We start from the raw sequence: 20,355 nt of genomic DNA on the forward strand, positions 1-20,355 counted from the left end.
ACTGCACCCCAAATCTACTTAACTATTTAGGAAACTATCAAAAAAAAAAAAAGTAATTCTTTTTTTTCCTCCCACAAAGTGGCTCATACCATTTTACATTGCCATCAGTAGTGGTTGACTGTCTTGATCTCATATTGTTCCAATTCTTGTTAATATTTGTCCTTTAAATTACTCTTTAGTGAAATGCTCTGTGCACCTTTTTCATATTTACTGGACTTACGAGTGTCTGTTTTGAGATATATCTATATGGGGCCTTTACTCTGCCCACCACACTGTCTTGTGCCGGTGTTTCTGTGCTTTACTATTTCACTGTGTACTTGACCGTTTCATCTACCTCCTAGGAGCTGTGTTGTTCTCTTCAGTGTGTTAAAAGCTGGAAAAGGATTTTAAAATTAGAAAACAAGAGTATGGATTAAAGTCTAGGTCAGGGGGTAATACAGCACATGTTCTTCACTGTAAGTCCCTTGTACCTCCTCTTTTTGCTTGTGGAGAAGAAGAATATTTGAATCCTATAGTTTTATATAAATTAGGTTGCCTGGAAGTTTGAATACTGTATTTTGTAAAAAGCACCTCTGTTAACAATAAGAGCACTAAAAATGTAATAGAATAGTGTGATAGCTGTAGTTTATTTTTCAGTCAGTTCCGTAATCTAAATGTGGCTTTGGAAGTTGAGAGTCAAATCTTTCTTTCTCTTGCATCATTACCTATACATGATGCTGCAATGGACTTGATGCTGGAGGTAGGTGACTGGGAAGGACAGAATGCAGCTTTTGTGCCGTAGTAAGTTCAGAGCACAATTGTCAGTGGTGGGCCAGAGGAATGGGAAACACAGTTGTTCTGGAGCACAAACTGTAGAGGTTTTTGTTGTTTGTTTTGTATTAATCCCTGGGGCTGGGTGTATAGCTTGGTAAGAGACTCTAGCTTCAATCTCCATCATAAAATAAAATGAAATTCTGTGAAATCCTAAGGGATTTCTGTCTTTTACTGCAATGTGCTCATACAGAATGGAACTTTTTATATGGCATTAAGAGTGTCTGTTGAAGGACTGAAGAGATAGCTCAGCTGTTAAGAGGACTTCCTGCTCTTGCCGAGGACCTGGGTTTAGTTCCCAGCACCCACATTGGGGGCTTACAATTAACTGTAACTCCAGTCCCGAGGGTCAACTTTCTCTTCTGGCCTCTACAGGCAGCACACACAACAATACATTGCAGATAAACACTCATACACATAAAATTTATTATACATATATAAATTTTTGAAATACTTAGCACAATTGCTGGTACACAGTAACTCCCAAAGATAAGTTGTCACTGAATTAGTATATAATCATACTTTTTCATTCATTTCTTCTTAGTTTATTTTGTAAAGAACCTTGAGTTAATACTCATCTTAACTGGTTGGAACACGTGGTACTTGTTGAAAATAAGTATAGTTGAGTCACTTTCCCTTTCCTCCTGTCACAGCCTTGGTCTTCTAAACCTCTTCTCCCCCAAGGTCTCAGTAGAAACAGAAAGGCAAGTTAAGGTCACTCTGTTGTCTCTACTTGGAAAATGGCTTAAATCATGTGTTGTATTACTGATATTTTTTTAAAATCAGCTTTCTGTATGACATGGCATGTGTGCTTAGGAGAGGTGCTACTTTTAAGAAGCACCTATAAATTTGATTTGTTAACCTCTTATTGATCTGTAGTCTGAAATGGATCAGAAAGTCCATGAAGATGTGGCTAGAAGAAAAATGTGATTGAAAATAGAGACTACAGATAGATCTACCATTTGTTAAAAGCCTTTGGACTCTTGAGAATTCCAGAATTTTTCAGATTGACAAGATATTATGATACCTCATGGTGTATTATGTGATAATCCTAAAAGGGATTTGGGCAGCTCCTAGTAATGAGGCATTAACATTTCTATAGTGAATACAGTACCCTTAGCATTAAATGAGGTTAAAAACAAAACATTAAGTGAGGTAATGTAGATGCATTAGCTTTGCACCTCTTGAGACTAGCAAGTGCCGTGAAATGAATTTCTTAACCTAGTTAGTTTTGAGAGTTTTTGATTTGGAGGATGTGGGACATATACACAATAAATGATGAAACCTCATTAGTACTGATAAAAATGCTGTAGAAATTCTCTAAGACATATTTATTCATATATTTTACATATATATGTGTAATTCTGAGTGTATGTGTGTGCACCACATGCATGGAGGTATCCATAAAAACCAGAATGTTAGGTGCCCTGGAACAGGGTTGCAAGTGATTATAAGCCACATGAGTGATTGCTGGGAACCAAACCTGGGTCATCTGCAAGAGCAGCAAGTACTCTTAACTGCTGAGCCATCTCTCCAGCCCCTAGAAATTTTTTTTTAACTTAATGTTGAACTTTAGACCAGTGTTCTAACAAAGTTTCACTGTATTTAGTTCACTATAAGTATGAAGTATACAGAATTTTAACATAAAAAGGATCTGTAAGCCACAAATTGTTAAAATCTTTTATAATAATCTATTTCATAATTTTTCTTTCAAGTTTATGGTTAAAGTAAAATGTTCCATATTAATGTTTTCAGAAGAGATGCTAATATTCTTTTATTCTGGAAGGTCAGATCTGATGTAGGATGACTTCAAATAATCATGACTAGAAATATTTTCTTGGTTTTATTTGTTTATTTATTTTTTAAAGATAACAGTACAAAGGACTGGAGAGATGCCCCAGTTAAGAGCACTAGTTGCTCTTTCAGAGGACTCAGATTTGATTCCCAGTACCCCAGATAGTGGATAACAACTGGCTGTAACTCCAGTCCTAGGGGATTCAACATGCTCCTTTAGCCTCCAGATGCACTACGCATGTGTGTGGTGCTCAGACACATACACAGCCAAAACACCTATGCATGTGTACAAATACTTTAAAAGTTTGTAAGGAAATACAGTATTAAAGTCCTTGCTTCTTTTTATAGCATGCACTATGGTATGGGATTTTTATTGTTCTAAGGTATGCTGTGTTTTCATTGATTTGTAAGGTGCATTATTTTCATATTTTAAGAGTTTGGAAGGCAGCGTGAGTTACATATATAGTTGGCCAGATGACTCTACAGTGTACTGTATACTTTTATAGCAGAATGTCAAAACTTGTGAAGACAGGGCAGATGAGATGTCCTATTAGCCCAAGTGCTATCCCTGAAACCCTAAGTGGGGGCAGAGAACCAACACTTGAAAGTCGTTCTCTGACTTCAAAGCTTGGAAGAAAATCAGGGATACCCTGGAATTCCATTGGGCCCTGAGGAAGTAGTTATAGAAACAGTGGAGCTAAAATACAATTCTCTGTGCTGCAAAACCAGCCTGTTTTCTTATGGATTCTTTCACAGAGTGTTTTATTACATTCATGTCTGTCTGTTTTGAGACAGGTGTTCCTGTGTGACTCAGGCTGGCCTTAAACTTGAGATACTCCTTCCTTAGTCTCCCAGTGTTGGGATGTCAGAATTTGTCACCACACTACCAGTGCCATCACCCCATTCCTTGTCTTCTTGATACAACTTTTTTCTATTTTTGTTTCTTGAGACTGGGGCTCACTGTGTAATCCTGACTGGTCTGGAACCTTCAAAGAGCTTCCCTGTCTGCATCCCAGGTTCTAGGATTCAGGTTATGTGTCGTGGTGTCTGACAAAAAGTAATTTGTACATGGTGTCTGAGTCAAAAAGTAATTTATAAATGTCTGGTTCTGAATATGAAGTACTTTGATAACACCTTAGCCTATTTGTTTATTCACATTTCCATTTTATGTATATAAGAGGCAATATATGATAAAAATAAAAGAATTCTTTAGTTTTGATGCTGTTGCTGTTGTTGTTGTTTTGTTTGTTTGTTTTTAACAGTATCTCACTACATAGCCCTAGCTGGCCTGGAATTCTATGTAGGGCCAAGCTCCAGCTCGTAGAGATCTATTTGCCATAGCATCTTGAGTGCTGGGAATAAAGATGTGTATTACCATACATAGTTAAAAGAGTTGTTTTTCAGTAAGCAAAAGATAAAAGAGTTAAAAGGAAATGTTCCGTAGCTTAAGTGTGTGTATGTTTGTTCGCTTGCAAGCAGAGGAAATAGGATAGCAGGTAAAGCATGGGGACTGAAGTTCTTTTTCTCAGAACCTACATTAAAAGCCTGTAGATGGATTTGGTAGCTGTCTTGTGATCCCAGTGCAGAAGGTGCACGCAAGGAATCCTGGAGGAAGCTGGAGCACTGCATTGAGCAAGAGGTTTACCTGAATATATAAATGGGGAGGGACTGGGGAAAGATGCCTGACCTCAGACCTCTCAGTGTTCTCTGACACACACAAGGAAGCCCACACACATGGAAATACAAATTAAACTTTCCTCTGTGTATGCGCACACACTGTTGAAATATAGAGCATTATTCAAATGATTAAATGACTGCTTTATGTGAAATGAAATTAAGTGAATACTAGTGTGCCCAGCACATGCCTTTAATCCTTACACTTTGGCAGAGGCAGGTGGATCTCTGAGTTGGAGGCCAACCAGGTATTCATAAGGAATTTCAAGCCATCCAGAACTATCTAATAAGACCCTGTCTTCACCAGCTGGTGGTGGTGCATGCTTTTATTCCCAGCACTTGGGAGGCAGAGGCAGGCAGAATCTCTGTGAATTCAAGGCCAACCTATTCTGCAGAGTGAGTTCTAGGGCAGCCAGGGCTGTTACACAGAAAAATCCTGTCTGAAAAAAACAAACAAAAAACAAGGGGGGTGAGGGAAGAAGCAGTTTTGTGTGTGTGTGTGTGTGTGTGTGTGTGTGTGTGTGTGTGTGTGTGTGTTGGGGCAGGGGATAGTAGTTGGCCAAAAGCTATAGGTGGCACTGTTGTCCCTTTATTCTTCGTTAATGCTAGAGTTTGTATTTTTTTCTTTTCCTTCCATGGGCTTTGTTGCCTCTTCATCCTGTAGGAGCTTTTTGACTCCAGATGATAATTGGCAGTAGATTGTAGTCAGAGAATTTCCTAACTGCTCAGACCTGAACAATCACACAGAAACTATTAATTACAGCACTGTATTTCTAGCTAGCTCATCATCTTGAATTAACCAATTTCTATTCATCTGTGGCTTACCAGAAAGTTTCTGGGTCCTTCTCCTTCAGCAGCAACATGGCATCTCCTTGACTCTGCCTACTCTCTCTATACATCTCTGTTTGGATTTCCCGTCTGGCTTTGCTCTACTATGTCATTCTGAAACAGCTTTACTCATTAATCAATGGTAATAAAACATATTCACAGCATAGAGAGGAATCCCCCATCATCTCCCCTTTTCTGTCTAATTAAAAAACGTTTTAACTTTAACATATTAAGATTACATTTAATAAAAGAGGTATCAAGCAAGAATTACAGTTATAATACTAGTCATCAATCCTATCTTTGTGTATCTAAAGTTTTATATCTAATTTATCCTTTCTCATACCTAAGGAAAACTATAACTGTCTTCAACTCTTCAGAGACCCCAGAAGGTGCATTGTAAGCAACTTCCAAAACTTTAGAATTAACAGAAACACCTTGCTGCCTGGATCCAGAGTTCTTCTGTAGCTTTGGTGCATCCATCTTTAGCCTATAGGCCCATAATATCTGGTAGACTTTTCCATGCAGCAGGAAATTGGAATGACTGTTCAGTCGCTTTCTTCTGTGTCCTGCAGAATGTCTGTCAGTTTCTTCCATGAAACATGAAGGACAATACTGTCTTTTGGAATGTTCAGCCATCACCTTTCTGTGGGTCCTGAATGTCCAGTTCATATAGCATACCATCAAACAGTTCAGGCAAGAGTTTCTTGCCCAAATGACTAGCCTTGTCACATTGAAGGCAAACTTCCTAACACTTTCTTTATTGCCCATCAGCCTCTCTGAAGTAACTGGTGCTACCAGAAGCAGACATGTCTCACTGTTGAGAAAAGTCCAAATTCTTAAAACATTCTAAATGCCATATTCTGTAGGTCTTTGAAAGATTCAAAGATTATCTAACTGAAATATATCTCTATCTAGAAAACCTAACATGACTACAAGTTTGACTATTATAAATGACTGTTAGTTTGTAATTTTTAATTATAAATGAGCTGTATAAACATAATACCTTAAGCAAGAATAGAAATATACATATAGCAAAATTGAACTTAAATTTGTATCAATTAAACAAGATCCATACCAATGCAAAGTATTCATCTCTATATCATATCCTTTAAATGAAAAAAAATTTATAAACAATCATTTTGGGAATTTAGACTTAGTTTTCTCCAAACTACTTCCTTCTGTTTGTTGGATGAAGTATTTTAGGGTTCACAGAGACCTTTCGGGGGTCTTCATCAAACTACATTAGCCTGGAAGGAATCCAGACTCTCATTTCCAGTGGAAACAAAAGCAGAACCTCTTTTCCAAAGTAATATATCCTTAGACTCAAATTTTGAAGTCAAGATACCTTTATGCTTGTTTAACAAGGCAGCTCCCAGAATCAAAGGTCTCTCTGCAGTCCAAAAAGAAAAAAAAAAAAACCACACAATAATATACATATTCCAGACTTTCTGTGTATATTCCATCTTTACAGGGCTTATTTTCCTTTACTCCTTTAATCTGTGGCTGTCTGTACTCTTTTATTGTCTCTTTTAAAAAAAAAAACTTTTATTTTTTTAAACCTACTTCTTTTTGTAATTGTCTATACTCTTTTTCTTCTCTCTCCCAAGGCTATGTACATCTATCCACCACCATGACACATTCAGAGGTCTTTTTCATCTGAATCTGTCTTTGTTGCGTATCTGCAATCATTTTCTGAACAGGGGCACTTTTTTTTTTTTTTTCTAAATGCTTCATAACTAAGATTGCTTTGCTTTTTGGCTACGCCCAGTCCAACATGGTGGAGGTATATTCACCACCCCAGCTCCAGGGACACTTCAGGTCTAAGTTGCTGTTAAGCAATTTGTAACACACAAAGAGCCAGAGTTCTTTCTACCAGCATGAACCAGGAAGCTGGATCTTGAAGTCTTACAATTTTTTGATGAAGTATTTTAGGGTTCACAGAGACCTTTCGGGGGTCTCCTCCTCCTCTCCATGTGCACGGATAATAAGCACTGAGACGCTGTAGCAGCTGTTCATTACAGTAAGAAATTTTACATTTCTTCAGAGGAGACACATTTGAACAAATACTGTGAAAATACAATTCAAAATTACTTCACAAGCGCTAGTCATAGTTCAGAAAGCAGGTATTATGACCCTCTGATGTTTTAATCTCCGTTGTAAGATGATGTATATATGTACATACATACATGTGTCTTTGTACTCAAATGAGTAGATGAGCCATTGTAAGTTGTTATTTGGCTAGTCCTTGTTTTACTTCCATGGGGATTCAATATGAACCTGTTTTATTTTATAGGCTGGTGCATTGGATTTGCTGAAAGAGCTTAAGAATATTCCCATGACTCTGGAATTATTACAGGTATGTGTTTCTGTGTATCACAGTGTTTAAAATGGTAATTGCCAAAATAATAATAATGGGTCATCTTCATTATCAATAACATGCTTTTAATCTATCCTTTTATAGAATAGACCATTCTTTTTTTTAAGATGTCAACATTAATCAGTCAATTGCCATTGATTAAATATATGTATATAGTAAAATATAAATTATGTATGTGTTCCTCAAAGAACTTTCTAAGGTTATGGGGTCATGAGCTCTTACAATGTAAGGGGTGCCCCTGGTTTCCTGGCGCTGGTTTGGCCTTTCAGCAGCTCTGTAGCTTAGTGTAGGGATAACAGCGAGTCATCACTCTTCTCCCTTTTCCAGCGTCAGCCATGCATGCAGACAGTTGATGTCAGTAGAGTGAGTACTAAAGTCCCAGTGTACCATCTAAAGTAGAAAAATAAGTCAAAATTGTACAAAAGAAAGTAAGTATGGTCAATAACATGAATGTAACCTTTTCTACTTTTCATGAGCATTTTTCCTTGGTGTTTCTGTTTCATTAAGTCAGAATTCAAGAATTAGAAAGGTGTGTGAACCTCACTGGAGAAAATTATGTTCAGGAATGTCTAGTTGAAACTGAGCATATTGCTCATTATAAAGACAATAAAACTAGAGTCGTTTTAGTAGCATTTATGACTGTAAAAGAAATCACAAATATTTTCATTACTGTTAACTTATACTTTTGCAAATGTATTAAAATTCCTTTATTTATCCTGATGGCTGCTTATGTCCCTCACTTTGTCTTAATGTTTTAATAAAAAAGCAAGAGTATTACTGTACTTAAAATATAGTTGCTTTTTCTTTGCTATCTTATGGGTTTTATTTAATGTGCTTTAAAGCACTTCTGAGGAATATGTAAGTTTCACCAGATGGCCAAAAGGATCTGTAGTGGAAACAAAACCAAATAAAAAGAACTTTACATGCAGACAGGAACGGAAGCTAGCTATGAAGTTGAGTTTCTGGGTTCTATGATTAGCAGTCTTGCGGGGAGGGCTACTACCTAACCTCTACTTCGGTGTAATACTTTCTAGCAAAGAGTAATAGTAGGCTTGTGTGTGGAAAATACACTGAAAATAATCTTAATAATCTCAGCATGTAGTTAAGAGATTTATAGAGTTATAAAAGTATGGAGGCCAGATAGGGTTTGCATTTCTAATCCACCTCTAATTTTTTTCTCTTTAGTATAATTATATAATAGATACTTATATTTTTATTATGGCTAACAATTATGCTGGGTTTGTGAATGTCAGTAAATTAGATCTGTCTCCCTAGAGCTCACAAACTAGGAGAAGAAATTGTATTTAAAAGCAGCAGTGTTGGTACCCAGTTAAAGTCTGGATGGGGCAGAGAAGAAAGAAGTTCACTGTTTTGTGAAGTTTTATTATTTTATGTGTATAGATATTTTGCCTACATGTATGTCTGTGCACTATGTGCCAGAAGAAGGAGAAGTTCTTATCCCTTGTAACTGCAGTTAACAAATAGCTGGGGAACCTCCATCTGGATGTTGGGAATTGAACCTGGTTCCTCATCAAAAGCAGGAAATGATCTCAACCAACAAACTATCTCTGCAGCCCCGGAAGTTGATTCCTTAGTTTAACCGCTTAATCTGGGAGCTCAAGAAAGCCTTCACACAGTGGGTCTCCAAAGATATTCATGTTCTCCCTCAGCAGAAATAGCATGAGGGAGCAATGTGGCATAATTATTGGTTAGTTCAGGGCAAGGAAGAGCTAGGGGCAAGATGACATCTAAATGGAGTTGCCAAATAGTAGTAGAGACAGTGCCGCAGATTAACATTTTACTGTCAGGTCAAACCGCAGTGCCAGGAACGCATTACATCTTGTTGAGTCATTGACCAAAGGGCTCCTGTGGATCCTCAAGCATCACAGGCCATTGCCAGTGCTATTGGTTTGCTCTCAAGAACCTGATGCTGAGAACCTTGAAGGCATTTACTTAATGAGCTGATGCCTGACTAGAAGCTTCAGTCCTATTGACTATTCATGGTGCTAGAAAGTCCACTGTATGATACGGAAGGAGAAAGGCAGTATCACCCAGCTATAAATCCTGTGACCTGTCTGTAAATATACTGTAAAAAAAAATAGTGCACAAATGTTACGGGAGTAAGTAACTAAACACTTTTTTTAAAGTTGGATTTGAGGCCCACTCCATGAGATGAAACCCATATCTGAAATTAATAAAGTGGCCAAGGACCTGAGACTAAATAGGTCGTATACCTAGCAAAAAAGCTAATACTATTACTTTACTAAAGGGACTCTTTACTAAAATAACTCTCAGTGACACATCAGTTCCTCACTTCACTCAACCCAATCAGAGAAGGTTCTTTTTGTAATAGATGGTGATTAACACAGAGACCCACAAATGGACAGTGTAGAGATTGAGAGATTGTGGAGTACTCAGTCCTAACCGAATATCTTCATTAAACCCTTCTCAAGGCTTGGTAGAGAAAGTGAAAAGACTGTTAAGAACCACAGATGGATGGATGACTGCAGACACAGCAGGACAGATGCACATTCTAACTTAGCGCAGAGACTGACAGCATGTTCAGGGTCAAGCCAGGTGGGGGCCTCGCCCTGAGAAGGGAAGGGAAGTGGACACAGTTTTCTACTTTAGCCGAGAATTTATCTGCAGCTGGTACCTGGAGGGAAGGGGACATCATTTTCCTCCCAGTGGAGTCTGACTTGGGTATACCAACCACATTCCAGAGCAGGCCTCATATCCAGTAGTTGGCCAATAGAAAATGAACTCTGGTATTTTTGTGGATTTTTTAAATTTCATTTTGTCTGTCACTTTTGGTCTTACTAGTCTTTTGCCTGTTTGCCTTGATTTTTACTTCTGTGGGTCTTGGGCAATTTTTTTGTTTTGTGTTTTGTTTTGTTTTCTGAGAGAGAAAAAGCAAAGTTAGTTGGGTAGGAAGGTGGAGAACATCTGGGAAGAGTTACAGAAGGGAAAAACATGAGCAAAATATTATATCAAAAATTTTAATTACTCAACTTGGAATATAGCATTTGTTTACCATATACAAGGCTTGTGTTCTGTCCCCAGAACTTGGTCTAGATGTGCAGTCAGTTCCTGAGTGTGCTCCCTGTCCCACCACGCTGTCTTTCCGTCAGAGTCCTCCCTTCTTCCTCCCTGCCTTTTCTCCTCTGCTTGATGTTAAACAGAAACCTTGGTAGATGATAGGCAATGTCTCTGCTTCAGTGTCACAGACCACTTTTTAGACAACCTGTTTATGATAGTTTCCCCTTGGTCTCCATCCCCTGCTTTCTTCCAGTTTCCCAAGTGTGTACTAATTATTGGAAAAGAAACATGCTGTGGTTCTTTTTCACGCCACTTCAGCAGCCTGATTTCTTGTTATGGAACTAAATAGTCTCTTCTTTATGTAAGCACGTTTATTGTCAAAAGCTGGATTCTTAGAGCAGGTGCCAGGCGAAGAATGGTTGATTTAATAATCAGAGCATCCTGTGATCATTAAGCAGCCATCACCAACAGCACAGTTTATTCTTCTCCTTGTGTCCTGTCTTCTGCAGGAGCTTCTAGGATACATTTTTCAGCACTGTTGTGTGTTATTCTGTACGTCATAACAACTCAATAATTCAAGTTATTTCCTCCATATATCCAAAATTAGGATTTTTTTGTTTTATAAAATTTGCTTTGTTAACCCCAACTATTGTGGGTGGGTGTAAAATTTGGGATCCTTTTCATTCTTGTGCTGTTGAACCTCGCCTGCTTTGGCTCAGCTTTCTGAGAGATACAACACAGGCTACTGCAGCCCACTGTGTATTCTAAATTCTTCTGCTTTTGTGCTGAGTGTTTAATAATTTAGAAGGAAGCCTTTAGGTACCAATTACTTTTGTACCTCAAAGGTATCAGCAGGGATTTTCCTTTATTTTTTAAACAACTAAGAATTTCTTTGTTGTGTTTTTCTTCCATAGACTGTTTTAAAATATTGTCTACTAACAACTTGAACTTCTGAATAATTTACCATTGTTATTTACTCTTCATAATTGAACTGTCATAGCATTTATGGTTTTTAGTGAGTTGGAAAGAGCATTCATTCTAGAAATGGTAAAGCAGAGATGAAAATTCTAATCGTGCCTATGAGCAATAGTATAATGATGAGCAGGTTATATTGGTATTTCCAATCTCTTTATCTTTAAAAATAGGTATAATGATCTCAATGGTGAAAGGTTCTTGGGAACATTTATATACCTAGTTATTCTAGTATAATCCTGTGTAATATTACTGCATGTTAAATTTTATCTATATTCTGAAACTCATTTTAATACCAAATTATATGCTGCTTACATAGGATCAAAAAATAAAGATTGCTCTTAATCTCTAGGTGGTAGTTTTGTTTTTATAGCTTTGCTATGAGTTGCAGGCAGTGCTCTGAGGTATCTCTGTAGAAAAGCTTATGCAGATACCCGTCCATGTAGATTCTACATCTCACCCTCATTTCTCCCTGAGAGACTGATTTCATTTCAGTACTCCATTGGCCTTGATAGCACAGTACCAGGTTGTTGATCTCAGTGATGAATCATTGGTGAGTCCAGTGTGTGATCTGAAGATGTGTGTACTTTCACCAGAATGCAAATAATTGAAATTTTTAAATCTGGAATTGGAAAAAAAAAGGAGCAAATGTGATTAGTATACTGAATTGTTTGGGACAGCATTGATGGACACTTTGTTGTTGCCTTGCAGTCTACGAGAATTGGAATGTCTGTCAACGCTATTCGCAAGCAGAGTACAGATGAAGAAGTCACATCTTTAGCCAAATCACTCATTAAATCCTGGAAAAAATTATTAGGTAAAATTGATCTTTGCTTGCATATATTTATGATGTCCTGACTTGCTCAAATGGCTGCTGCATTTTTTTGTCTATGAATCTAGACTTGGTGAAATCAGTGCTTTCTAATAGGGATGAGGGACCTGTTTTAATTTGTTTGAAAGATGTAGGCTGATAAACTTGGTGGTCTCTGACAGTTGTAACTATAGATACATACCCAGTCAAGGGGTGTACTTTATTATACTTCTTGTAACAGTTACTCTATGAGGGACATTTAAAACTCTGATTGCCTTCTCCAATTTAATACTTTTTTTCAATCTAGTCTTTATAGTTATGGTTACAAATTCTTGGTTTTTTCTCTTCAAGTAAGAAAACATTGTCTTTTATGGATTCTTATTCTGTATGATGGGTTGCAATCTATTGCTATTCATATATATTTACATTGTTTTATAAAGAAAGTGAGGTGAACATTATAGGGTTATTTATATACCCCAGAGTGCCAAGTATAGATAAGTGAGATAATTTCTACAATAGACCTAAATATGTTCTAAACCTAGACCAGGAACAGTTTCGATTGGCTTAAGATGAATGCTTCTTGTCAGTACAATGATAATTGCATTGATTCATTACATCTGTTCACAGTGTCTGGTTGCTTTCCTCTAAGTCAGTGGTTCTCAACCATCCTAATACTATGACCCTTTAATACACTTTCTCATGTTGTGATGACCTGCAACCATAAAGTTATTTCATTGCCTGTTCCTAATGCTACTGTTAGGAATCAAAATATAAGTATCTGATATGAAGAAATGTTGAGATCCAATCCCCAGATTGAGATCCACTGCTCTAAGTCTTAAAAGGTGTGGACTCTGCAACTCTGTTGACAGATTGTTGAGTTAAAAGAGGTGCTGAGTGGACCGTACTGATACTGGAATGGTCTCTATGAAGATGCTCTTTATTTGCTCTCCCAGAAATACTTATCTGTGCTTTAGGTAGCACTTTAATGTTTTTAACGTCTTGAAAAATCACTTAGATACTATTGTTCTCTATGCATGAGCTTTCATTTTCAGGATGGCTGTGTTCATATTCATCCACACTCTTTCCTTTGCATATTCTCCTTTTAAACTTTCAGCTGCCATTGGCATGTGAATTCCTATTTCTTTCCAAGTGACAGTTTAGGAGTGTCAATTGTACAGGTATTGTAAAAAGTACCCCAATACAGATGCTAACATAATAGTTTGCTTATACTTTATATACAATTGTAGGAAATTGAAGATTTTAATGGTAAAGTGTGTCCTCTTTGGGGGCTGATTTTTTTTATTTATGTTTGTTTTTGGCTTATATAGGCTATTAATGTGCAATACTTTGTTTTCATTTTTAACAAAAGTAGACTGTTTAGGAATTTGATAAATTTTGCAGATGGACCATCAACTGATAAAGATTCTGAAGAAAAGAAAAAAGAACCTGCAATTTCATCACAGAATAGCCCTGAAGCGAGAGAAGAAAGGTAACTCGCTTTATATGAATTAATTTCTGCTGCAGTTGCTATTGTAGGGCTTCTAGCATTCAAGAGGCAGAGGCAAGTGAATCTCTGAGTTCAAAGCCACTCTGGTTTACAGAGTGAGTTCCAGGACAGCCAGGGCTAAACAGGGAAACCCTGTCTTCAAAAAAAAGTAGTAGAAGAAGACAAGAAAAGGAAAAGGAGGAAACCGGGGGGGAGAGACCATAATCAAAAGGATTTATTTGGCATACATATCCCAGGACACAGCTCATTGAGGGAAGCCAAATCAGAAACCGGAGCAGAAGCCATGGAGGAATGAATGCATTTAATGGCTTGCTTCCTGTGACTTGCTGCCGTCTTGTGCAACCCAGGACTAATAGTGACACTACAGTGACTTGGACCCTTCCATATCAATTATTAGTCAAAAAATACCCCAGGGACTGCTCTTTTGGCAATCTAGTAGAAACATTTTTTCAGTTGAGGTTCCTCTTGCCAGACAGCTCTAGCTTGTGTCAAGTTAACAAATAAGCAGACGGGAAAACTAACTAGTTTGTTTACCTGTGCCATCACTTTGTCCCTGGTTTTCTGATCCTGCCTCCTTCTTCCTCTGTCTAGTCAGATGGAACTAGCACACAGGTATAGCCATCTTTAAAACATTTTAGCAAGATTTCTTAGACTTTTAGAAGAAAAGTAGAAGTCTACAAAAATAAAGCAAAATAATTTATATTATACTGCTGTAGTTAGGGTTTCTGTTGCTATGAAGGGACACCATGACCACGGCAACCCTTACAAAGGAAAACATCCGTTTGGGGTGGCTCACTCTCGGAGGTTCAGTCCATGGTCAGCATAGTGGGGACATGGCGATGTGCAGGAGACCTGATGCTGAGGAGCAGCTGAGAATCCTACATCTTGCAGGCTACAGGAAGTCTTATGACACAAGGAGTAGCTTGAGCAAAGGGGAACACAGCCCACCCCCATTGTGACACACTTCCTCCAACAAAGCCGCACCTCCTGATAGTGCCACTCCCTGTGAGTTTTTGGGGGCCAAAACTTAGTAAGTTTGAATAAGATGGCTAGGATGAGCAGTAATGAATGTGGTAATGAAAGTAGTGATTACAGATTCAAATGGCCCTTGACTTCATTTGCCTTTGAGCTTTTTTTTTGTCTAAATTTAGCCATTTAAAAAAATTTTTAGTGTACTTTTACTAGTATTTAAAGTTTAGGTGGAATATTTATGTGCTAAAACCTGGCATCAATCCAGAACAACACATAAGAGTAAACATGATGATCCAGACTAGCCTGGGGTATAATATAAAGGAAGTTGTAAGTCAGACCTGATTGATTCGAGGTTGACTAAGGTTTTACATTTTGGTGCAAGAATTTGGGAAACTTTAAGTGGTTTAAACCTAGGCATCACATTTTAAGAGACAAGGTTGGTAATAGTGAAGCCAATCAGCCCATACAGGCAAGTTGCAGTGCTTTGGTTAAGTATTGGCCATAGGCAAGAAGCAAAAGCTTTACAGTATTTAAGAAGTTTTGTTTTGTTTTTTAACATTGGTTGGAGCTGGAGATGTAGTTCATTTGGTATAGTGCCTGCTGAGCATATGCAAAGCCTGGATTCAATTCCCAGAAGCCGTAAAATGGAGCATAGCGGCATATATCTGAAATCCCCATACTTGGGAGGTAGAGGCAGAAGGCTTGGCTTCATAGAGTTCAAAGTCAGCCTAAGCAATATGAGACCCTGTTGCAAAAATGAATAATTCTTTTTTCATTTACTACTTAGAGGTGCCATGCTACACATTGAAAATACATACAGGATGAGATCCTAGTTCTTGCTTTTGGGAAACTTTGTCTTGCAGGAGAGTGTGAAAAGCAGTATACAAACCTCTGTGTAGACTGAATTTTCTAAATACATGGTTCATAAGAAGAAACTCACTAGAGTTAGGTGATACTGATAACTTTTCCACAGTGAACAGTTGGTGTTTAACAGCGGTTTGTCCTGGAGAGAAGTGGAGCAGATGTATTCTTAACAGCAAACACAGCAAGTTAGTTCTACAGTAGATGGGAGGGATGGACAGCTTAGTAAGTCTTTGAAAATGACTTGTTATCGCATTCAATTGAGATTACACAGAATCATTTTGAAAACTTGTTTGGGTGAATGCCCAGTAGAAGAAGTTAGTCAGATGTAATTGAAGTTTTGTAGTTGACTAGAAAATTATTAGATTATTCAGATTAAGCCACTATTTCTAGAAAGAAAGCTTTTTACAGTCTTGATTAGAACCCTGTTGTCTGACTAGTATGTAGGTTTTGAAACAGTTTTTTCCTGTTTCTAGTTTGACTGCACTCTGTGCTGTTTTCTGGCCCCATCCCCTTATCCCTTTCCAAAAGCCAAGATCCTTGATTATTCTGTACTGTGCTGAACTTCGATGTATACTTTTTCCTGTTTAAAAAAAAGTATAGGGCTGGCTGTGATGGGTGCTTACTTTTAATCCTAGCACTCAAGAGGTAGAGGCAGGAAGGCCTCTCATTAAGGCCAACCTGATCTACGTAGATAGTTCCAGATTAACCAGGACTATGCAGTGAGCCTCTATCTTAAAAAGAAAAGAAAATCGTTGCTGTTAATGTTTAAAGGAAAATAAGATCAGAATATTTGTTTTTGTTTTTAATTCAGTTTTTTGGAACAGGCTTTCTCTTTCTAGCTCTGGCTGTCCTAGAACTCACTATTTAGATCATACTGGCCTCAAACCTGGAAATCCACCTGCCTCTGCCTTCTAAGTGCTAGGACTAAGGGCATGTACCACCACTGCCCAGTTTTTGTTTTTTTAAGGCTTGAGATTTATCTGTTGGATTCAATTTTTAAAAAACGTTTAGTCTATATGTAGGTGACATTTCTGTTACATAATGGTGACTGAAATGCTATCTCGTTTAGACCCCAAGTATTGATTTTTACAGCGTAATGACAATGCTATTTAGAAGGTTTTCCTAATTGTTTTCTGGTCTGTGTACCCATATATGTGTATTTTAGTAGTTCCAGCGGCAATGTAAGCAGCAGAAGGGATGAGACAAACGCTCGAGACACTTACGTTTCATCTTTTCCTCGGGCACCAAGCACTTCTGATTCTGTGCGGTTAAAGTGTAGGGAGATGCTTGCTGCAGCTCTCCGGACAGGAGGTAAGTTTAGTGTTGTGCGCACCCCACACCATGTCCCCCTTTGTGCTGGTGTTTTACTTGTCTTCCTGCTGATAGTTCCCGCTGCTTAGCTTAGGAGTTTGTTGCTGATAGCAGTTCTTAGAGGGCAGTAGGAAGGAGGACACTGGCACCACCAACAAGCACAGCCTTCTAGAATGTTGATACTTTTCTTAGTTCATGCTAATTTAAGCTTTTCCTGTGTAAATCTCAGATTTGCAAACTCATTACCTTGACTTTAGGTTGAGCAGTAACAAGATGAATTGTTAAAATTCATGGCATAGTATGGCATAGAGTATTTAACTTTTATATCAATAATTCATTTTTATACTTATTATAGTTAAAAAAAGCAGTTTACAGTTTACTTTTCCGTGGGGAATACCAAGAAATACTAATCCTTAGACTTCACATGCCAACGATTTTCAGGTTTCATACTATCACAAAACACCATGTTGATGGAGGATACCATGTGGTATCCCTAAAATGTTTAAGTTAAGAAAGTAAGTTTGGTAGGCAGAATGTTTGACATCTTAAATAAATTAACCCTTTTTCTTTTCAGTTATGCTGAACTATGCATAGCTAGAGTGACCAGTTTTGTTGCTTACTTGATCCTTTCTACTTGAATTTCCTTGCTGCCTCTCCGTTTTCCCCTTTTTCTATCTTGCAGTTCTCTTTATTCTTTCCCTTCTTTTGAGCATCTGTGATAGTCTTCTGAGTATGTCTATGTATATGATTGGCAGATGAAATGAGAAGCTTCTCTGTGTTGAAGTCTATGTCATGGGAGACAAGACATTTCTTTCTAATAACCATTCTTTCTCTGTTCCTCTGTTGGAACACCCAGAATTTATGGTGCTGTGAAATGAGGAGTTGCCTAGTATATGAAAAGGAGTCATCGGTGCAAGAGTACTGTAGCACAGATCTTAGATCAGTTCCAGAGGAAAGGAGTAGTGGGCTGAAAGATACCAAGGTCCTAACAAACTCAGGGATTCTGTGGATGAGGCACGTAGGACTGAAGAAATCGTGTTCTGATGAGTTTTTCATTTCTGTTTCTAGATGACTACATTGCTATTGGAGCTGATGAGGAAGAACTGGGATCCCAGATTGAAGAGGATATCCTTTATGTTCACATCCATAGCTGTGTGTAGTGATCTGTGAGGTTAATTGTCCCTGTCCTTCTATATAAGTCAGAGGTTTATTCTTTACTTTTTTTTAGGAAGGAGAAAGACATTCCTGTTTACATTTGTTTTTCTCTCATTTAAAACTAAACAGCATATGATTAATGGTAATTTTTTCAGCCTTTGTGTATTGGAAGTGTAGCATCTGAATTTTAGTTGTGTAAAATGGCAGGGAAAATAAGAGGCCCACTCAGTGGGAGGGCCTCAGACTACATAGTTCCTGTTCCTTCTGCCAGAACATGTGTTCATGCCAGGCATCATAGAAAAGACTGCAAGGGGAGTGCATGTGTGGCAGTGTAAGATGGAAATGTTGTTTTTGAGGAACTGCCCTTTGTAAAATATGAGCCCCTCCAGGCCTTGGGCTCTGCTTTGACCTGGCCTTCTGTGTAGAAGAGCCTGCTCTAGCATCTTCTCACTGAGCTGGTAGATGAGATGAGTCTCTAGTGTTGCCTTGGGTGCTCTCCTCGCATAAGACCTCCAAGGGAGTTATGGCCATGCTCATAGATTTTAAGGTCCTTAGTGGGATTCAGACTTAAGTTAAAAACTTGTGTGATTTTAGAACTCTTTCAAATATCTGATAACTTGGGTTATGTCAGTACCTCTTTGAAATCGTGTTGATGCTTGCTTCTGACATTAAACATTTTTAAAAAGCATCACTGAGTCAACAGTTGTAGAGATAAGTACTATTGACCAATTACAGAAGAAGGAATCTGAAAGTATTATTTTTCTAAATTGGAAAACATTTTTGTGAATTGCTTAGAAAATTTAAGAATTTTGAATTTGGCAGAACAAAAAAAAAACGTTATCTTTATAACAATCTTTTTTCCTTAATGGCCAAGTACCTATATATCAAGAAATAAGGAATACAGACATGAAATACAAAAACAGAGTACGAAGTAGGATATCAAATCTTAAAGATGCAAAAAATCCAAATTTAAGGAAAAATGTGCTGTGTGGGAATATTCCTCCTGACCTGTTTGCTAGGATGACAGCAGAGGTGAGCAACTCTGTATGGAAGTGCTGTGTAAATGCCTCATGTGCGAAACTGCTTCGGAAACAACTGTGATAAATGTATATATTAGAACTTCAAGATCACTTGCTCCATTTCCACTGTCGGTTTCTTCCTTCTGTCTTGAGCTGTCCAGATGTTCTCTGTGATGCATTAGATCTCTGCAACCCATCATCTACAGTCTGCTGGCTTTATTAATCATCAACAGTAATCCTGACTTTTTAACTAGCTAATATAGTATTATATAATACTATAATACTATATATATTACTATAATACTATAATACTATATATATTATATAATACTATAATATATATATTACTATAATACTATATACTATAATATAATATTATATTATATTATAATATAATATTTGCTATCTTTAAGAAATTTTGTTTTAAAATCGTACTAAAATATCTAATACTAGTGGAGTGGTGGTGGAACGCACCTTTAATTCCAACACTTGGACATCAGAGGCATTATGATCTCTGTGAGTTCAAGGCTAACCTGGTCGTCGAAGAGAGTTCCAGGATAGCCAGGGCTACACAGAGAAACACTGTTTCAGCCCAAACAAAACAAACTAAAAAAACTCTAAAATGTCCACAAAGCAGAGAACAAAGTGTAGTCAGATTCCATATATCCATCACCTCAATTCCACCTCCTCCTGCTATTGAGTATTTCTCACCTTTTGTTTGTTTTGGTTTTTCAAGACAGGGTTTCTTTGCATAGCTGTGGCTTCCTGGAACTCAGTTTATAGACCAGGCTGGTCTGGGACACACAGAGATCTGCCTACTTCTGCTTCCTGAGTGCTAGGATTAAAGATGTGCAGCACCACTACCCGACTTTTCATCCTTTTTTTAAATCATCCTTTTTTTTCTATTCTTTTGAATTTATGTCAAGCAAATCCTTTCAACCCATACATGCATACACTTCTGTGTATACATATTTTTAAATATCTATTTAAATACTTTTCTGTATGTATCATTATCACATCCACTAAACACATGGCTTTGGATGGTATGACACTCGCTCATATACACATCTCCCTGATTATGCTCCACTTGTGCCAGGAGCTGAAGTCTACACAGTACCTTTGATTTGGTTGGTTTTTTTTTGTTGTTGTTGTTGTTTGTTTGCTTGTTTTTAGCTAAAGCAGTTTCTTTTGTGGGGGTATTTCTAGACAGGGTTTCTTTGTA

General features: G+C 37.6%; 1 protein-coding gene across 3 annotated transcripts in view; it reads left to right on the plus strand.

The window, feature by feature from the left end:
- Tcea1 (transcription elongation factor A1) overlaps positions 1–20,355 on the plus strand; it is a 29,674-nt gene that overhangs the window by 2,669 nt on the left and 6,650 nt on the right. For all 3 annotated transcript variants that reach the window (XM_085677062.2, XM_048420724.3, XM_048420723.3), the window contains exons 2-7: positions 7,400–7,462; positions 12,206–12,311; positions 13,707–13,794; positions 16,814–16,959; positions 18,028–18,084; positions 18,992–19,146. In XM_085677062.2, the coding sequence (XP_085533188.1) occupies positions 7,400–7,462; positions 12,206–12,311; positions 13,707–13,794; positions 16,814–16,959; positions 18,028–18,084; positions 18,992–19,146 (615 nt within the window). The remainder of the gene's footprint in view (positions 1–7,399; positions 7,463–12,205; positions 12,312–13,706; positions 13,795–16,813; positions 16,960–18,027; positions 18,085–18,991; positions 19,147–20,355) is intronic.

Source organism: Myodes glareolus, chromosome 16, assembly GCF_982192425.1.
Source record: "Myodes glareolus chromosome 16, mMyoGla1.1, whole genome shotgun sequence".
In the NCBI taxonomy this organism is placed as follows: domain Eukaryota; kingdom Metazoa; phylum Chordata; class Mammalia; order Rodentia; family Cricetidae; genus Myodes; species Myodes glareolus.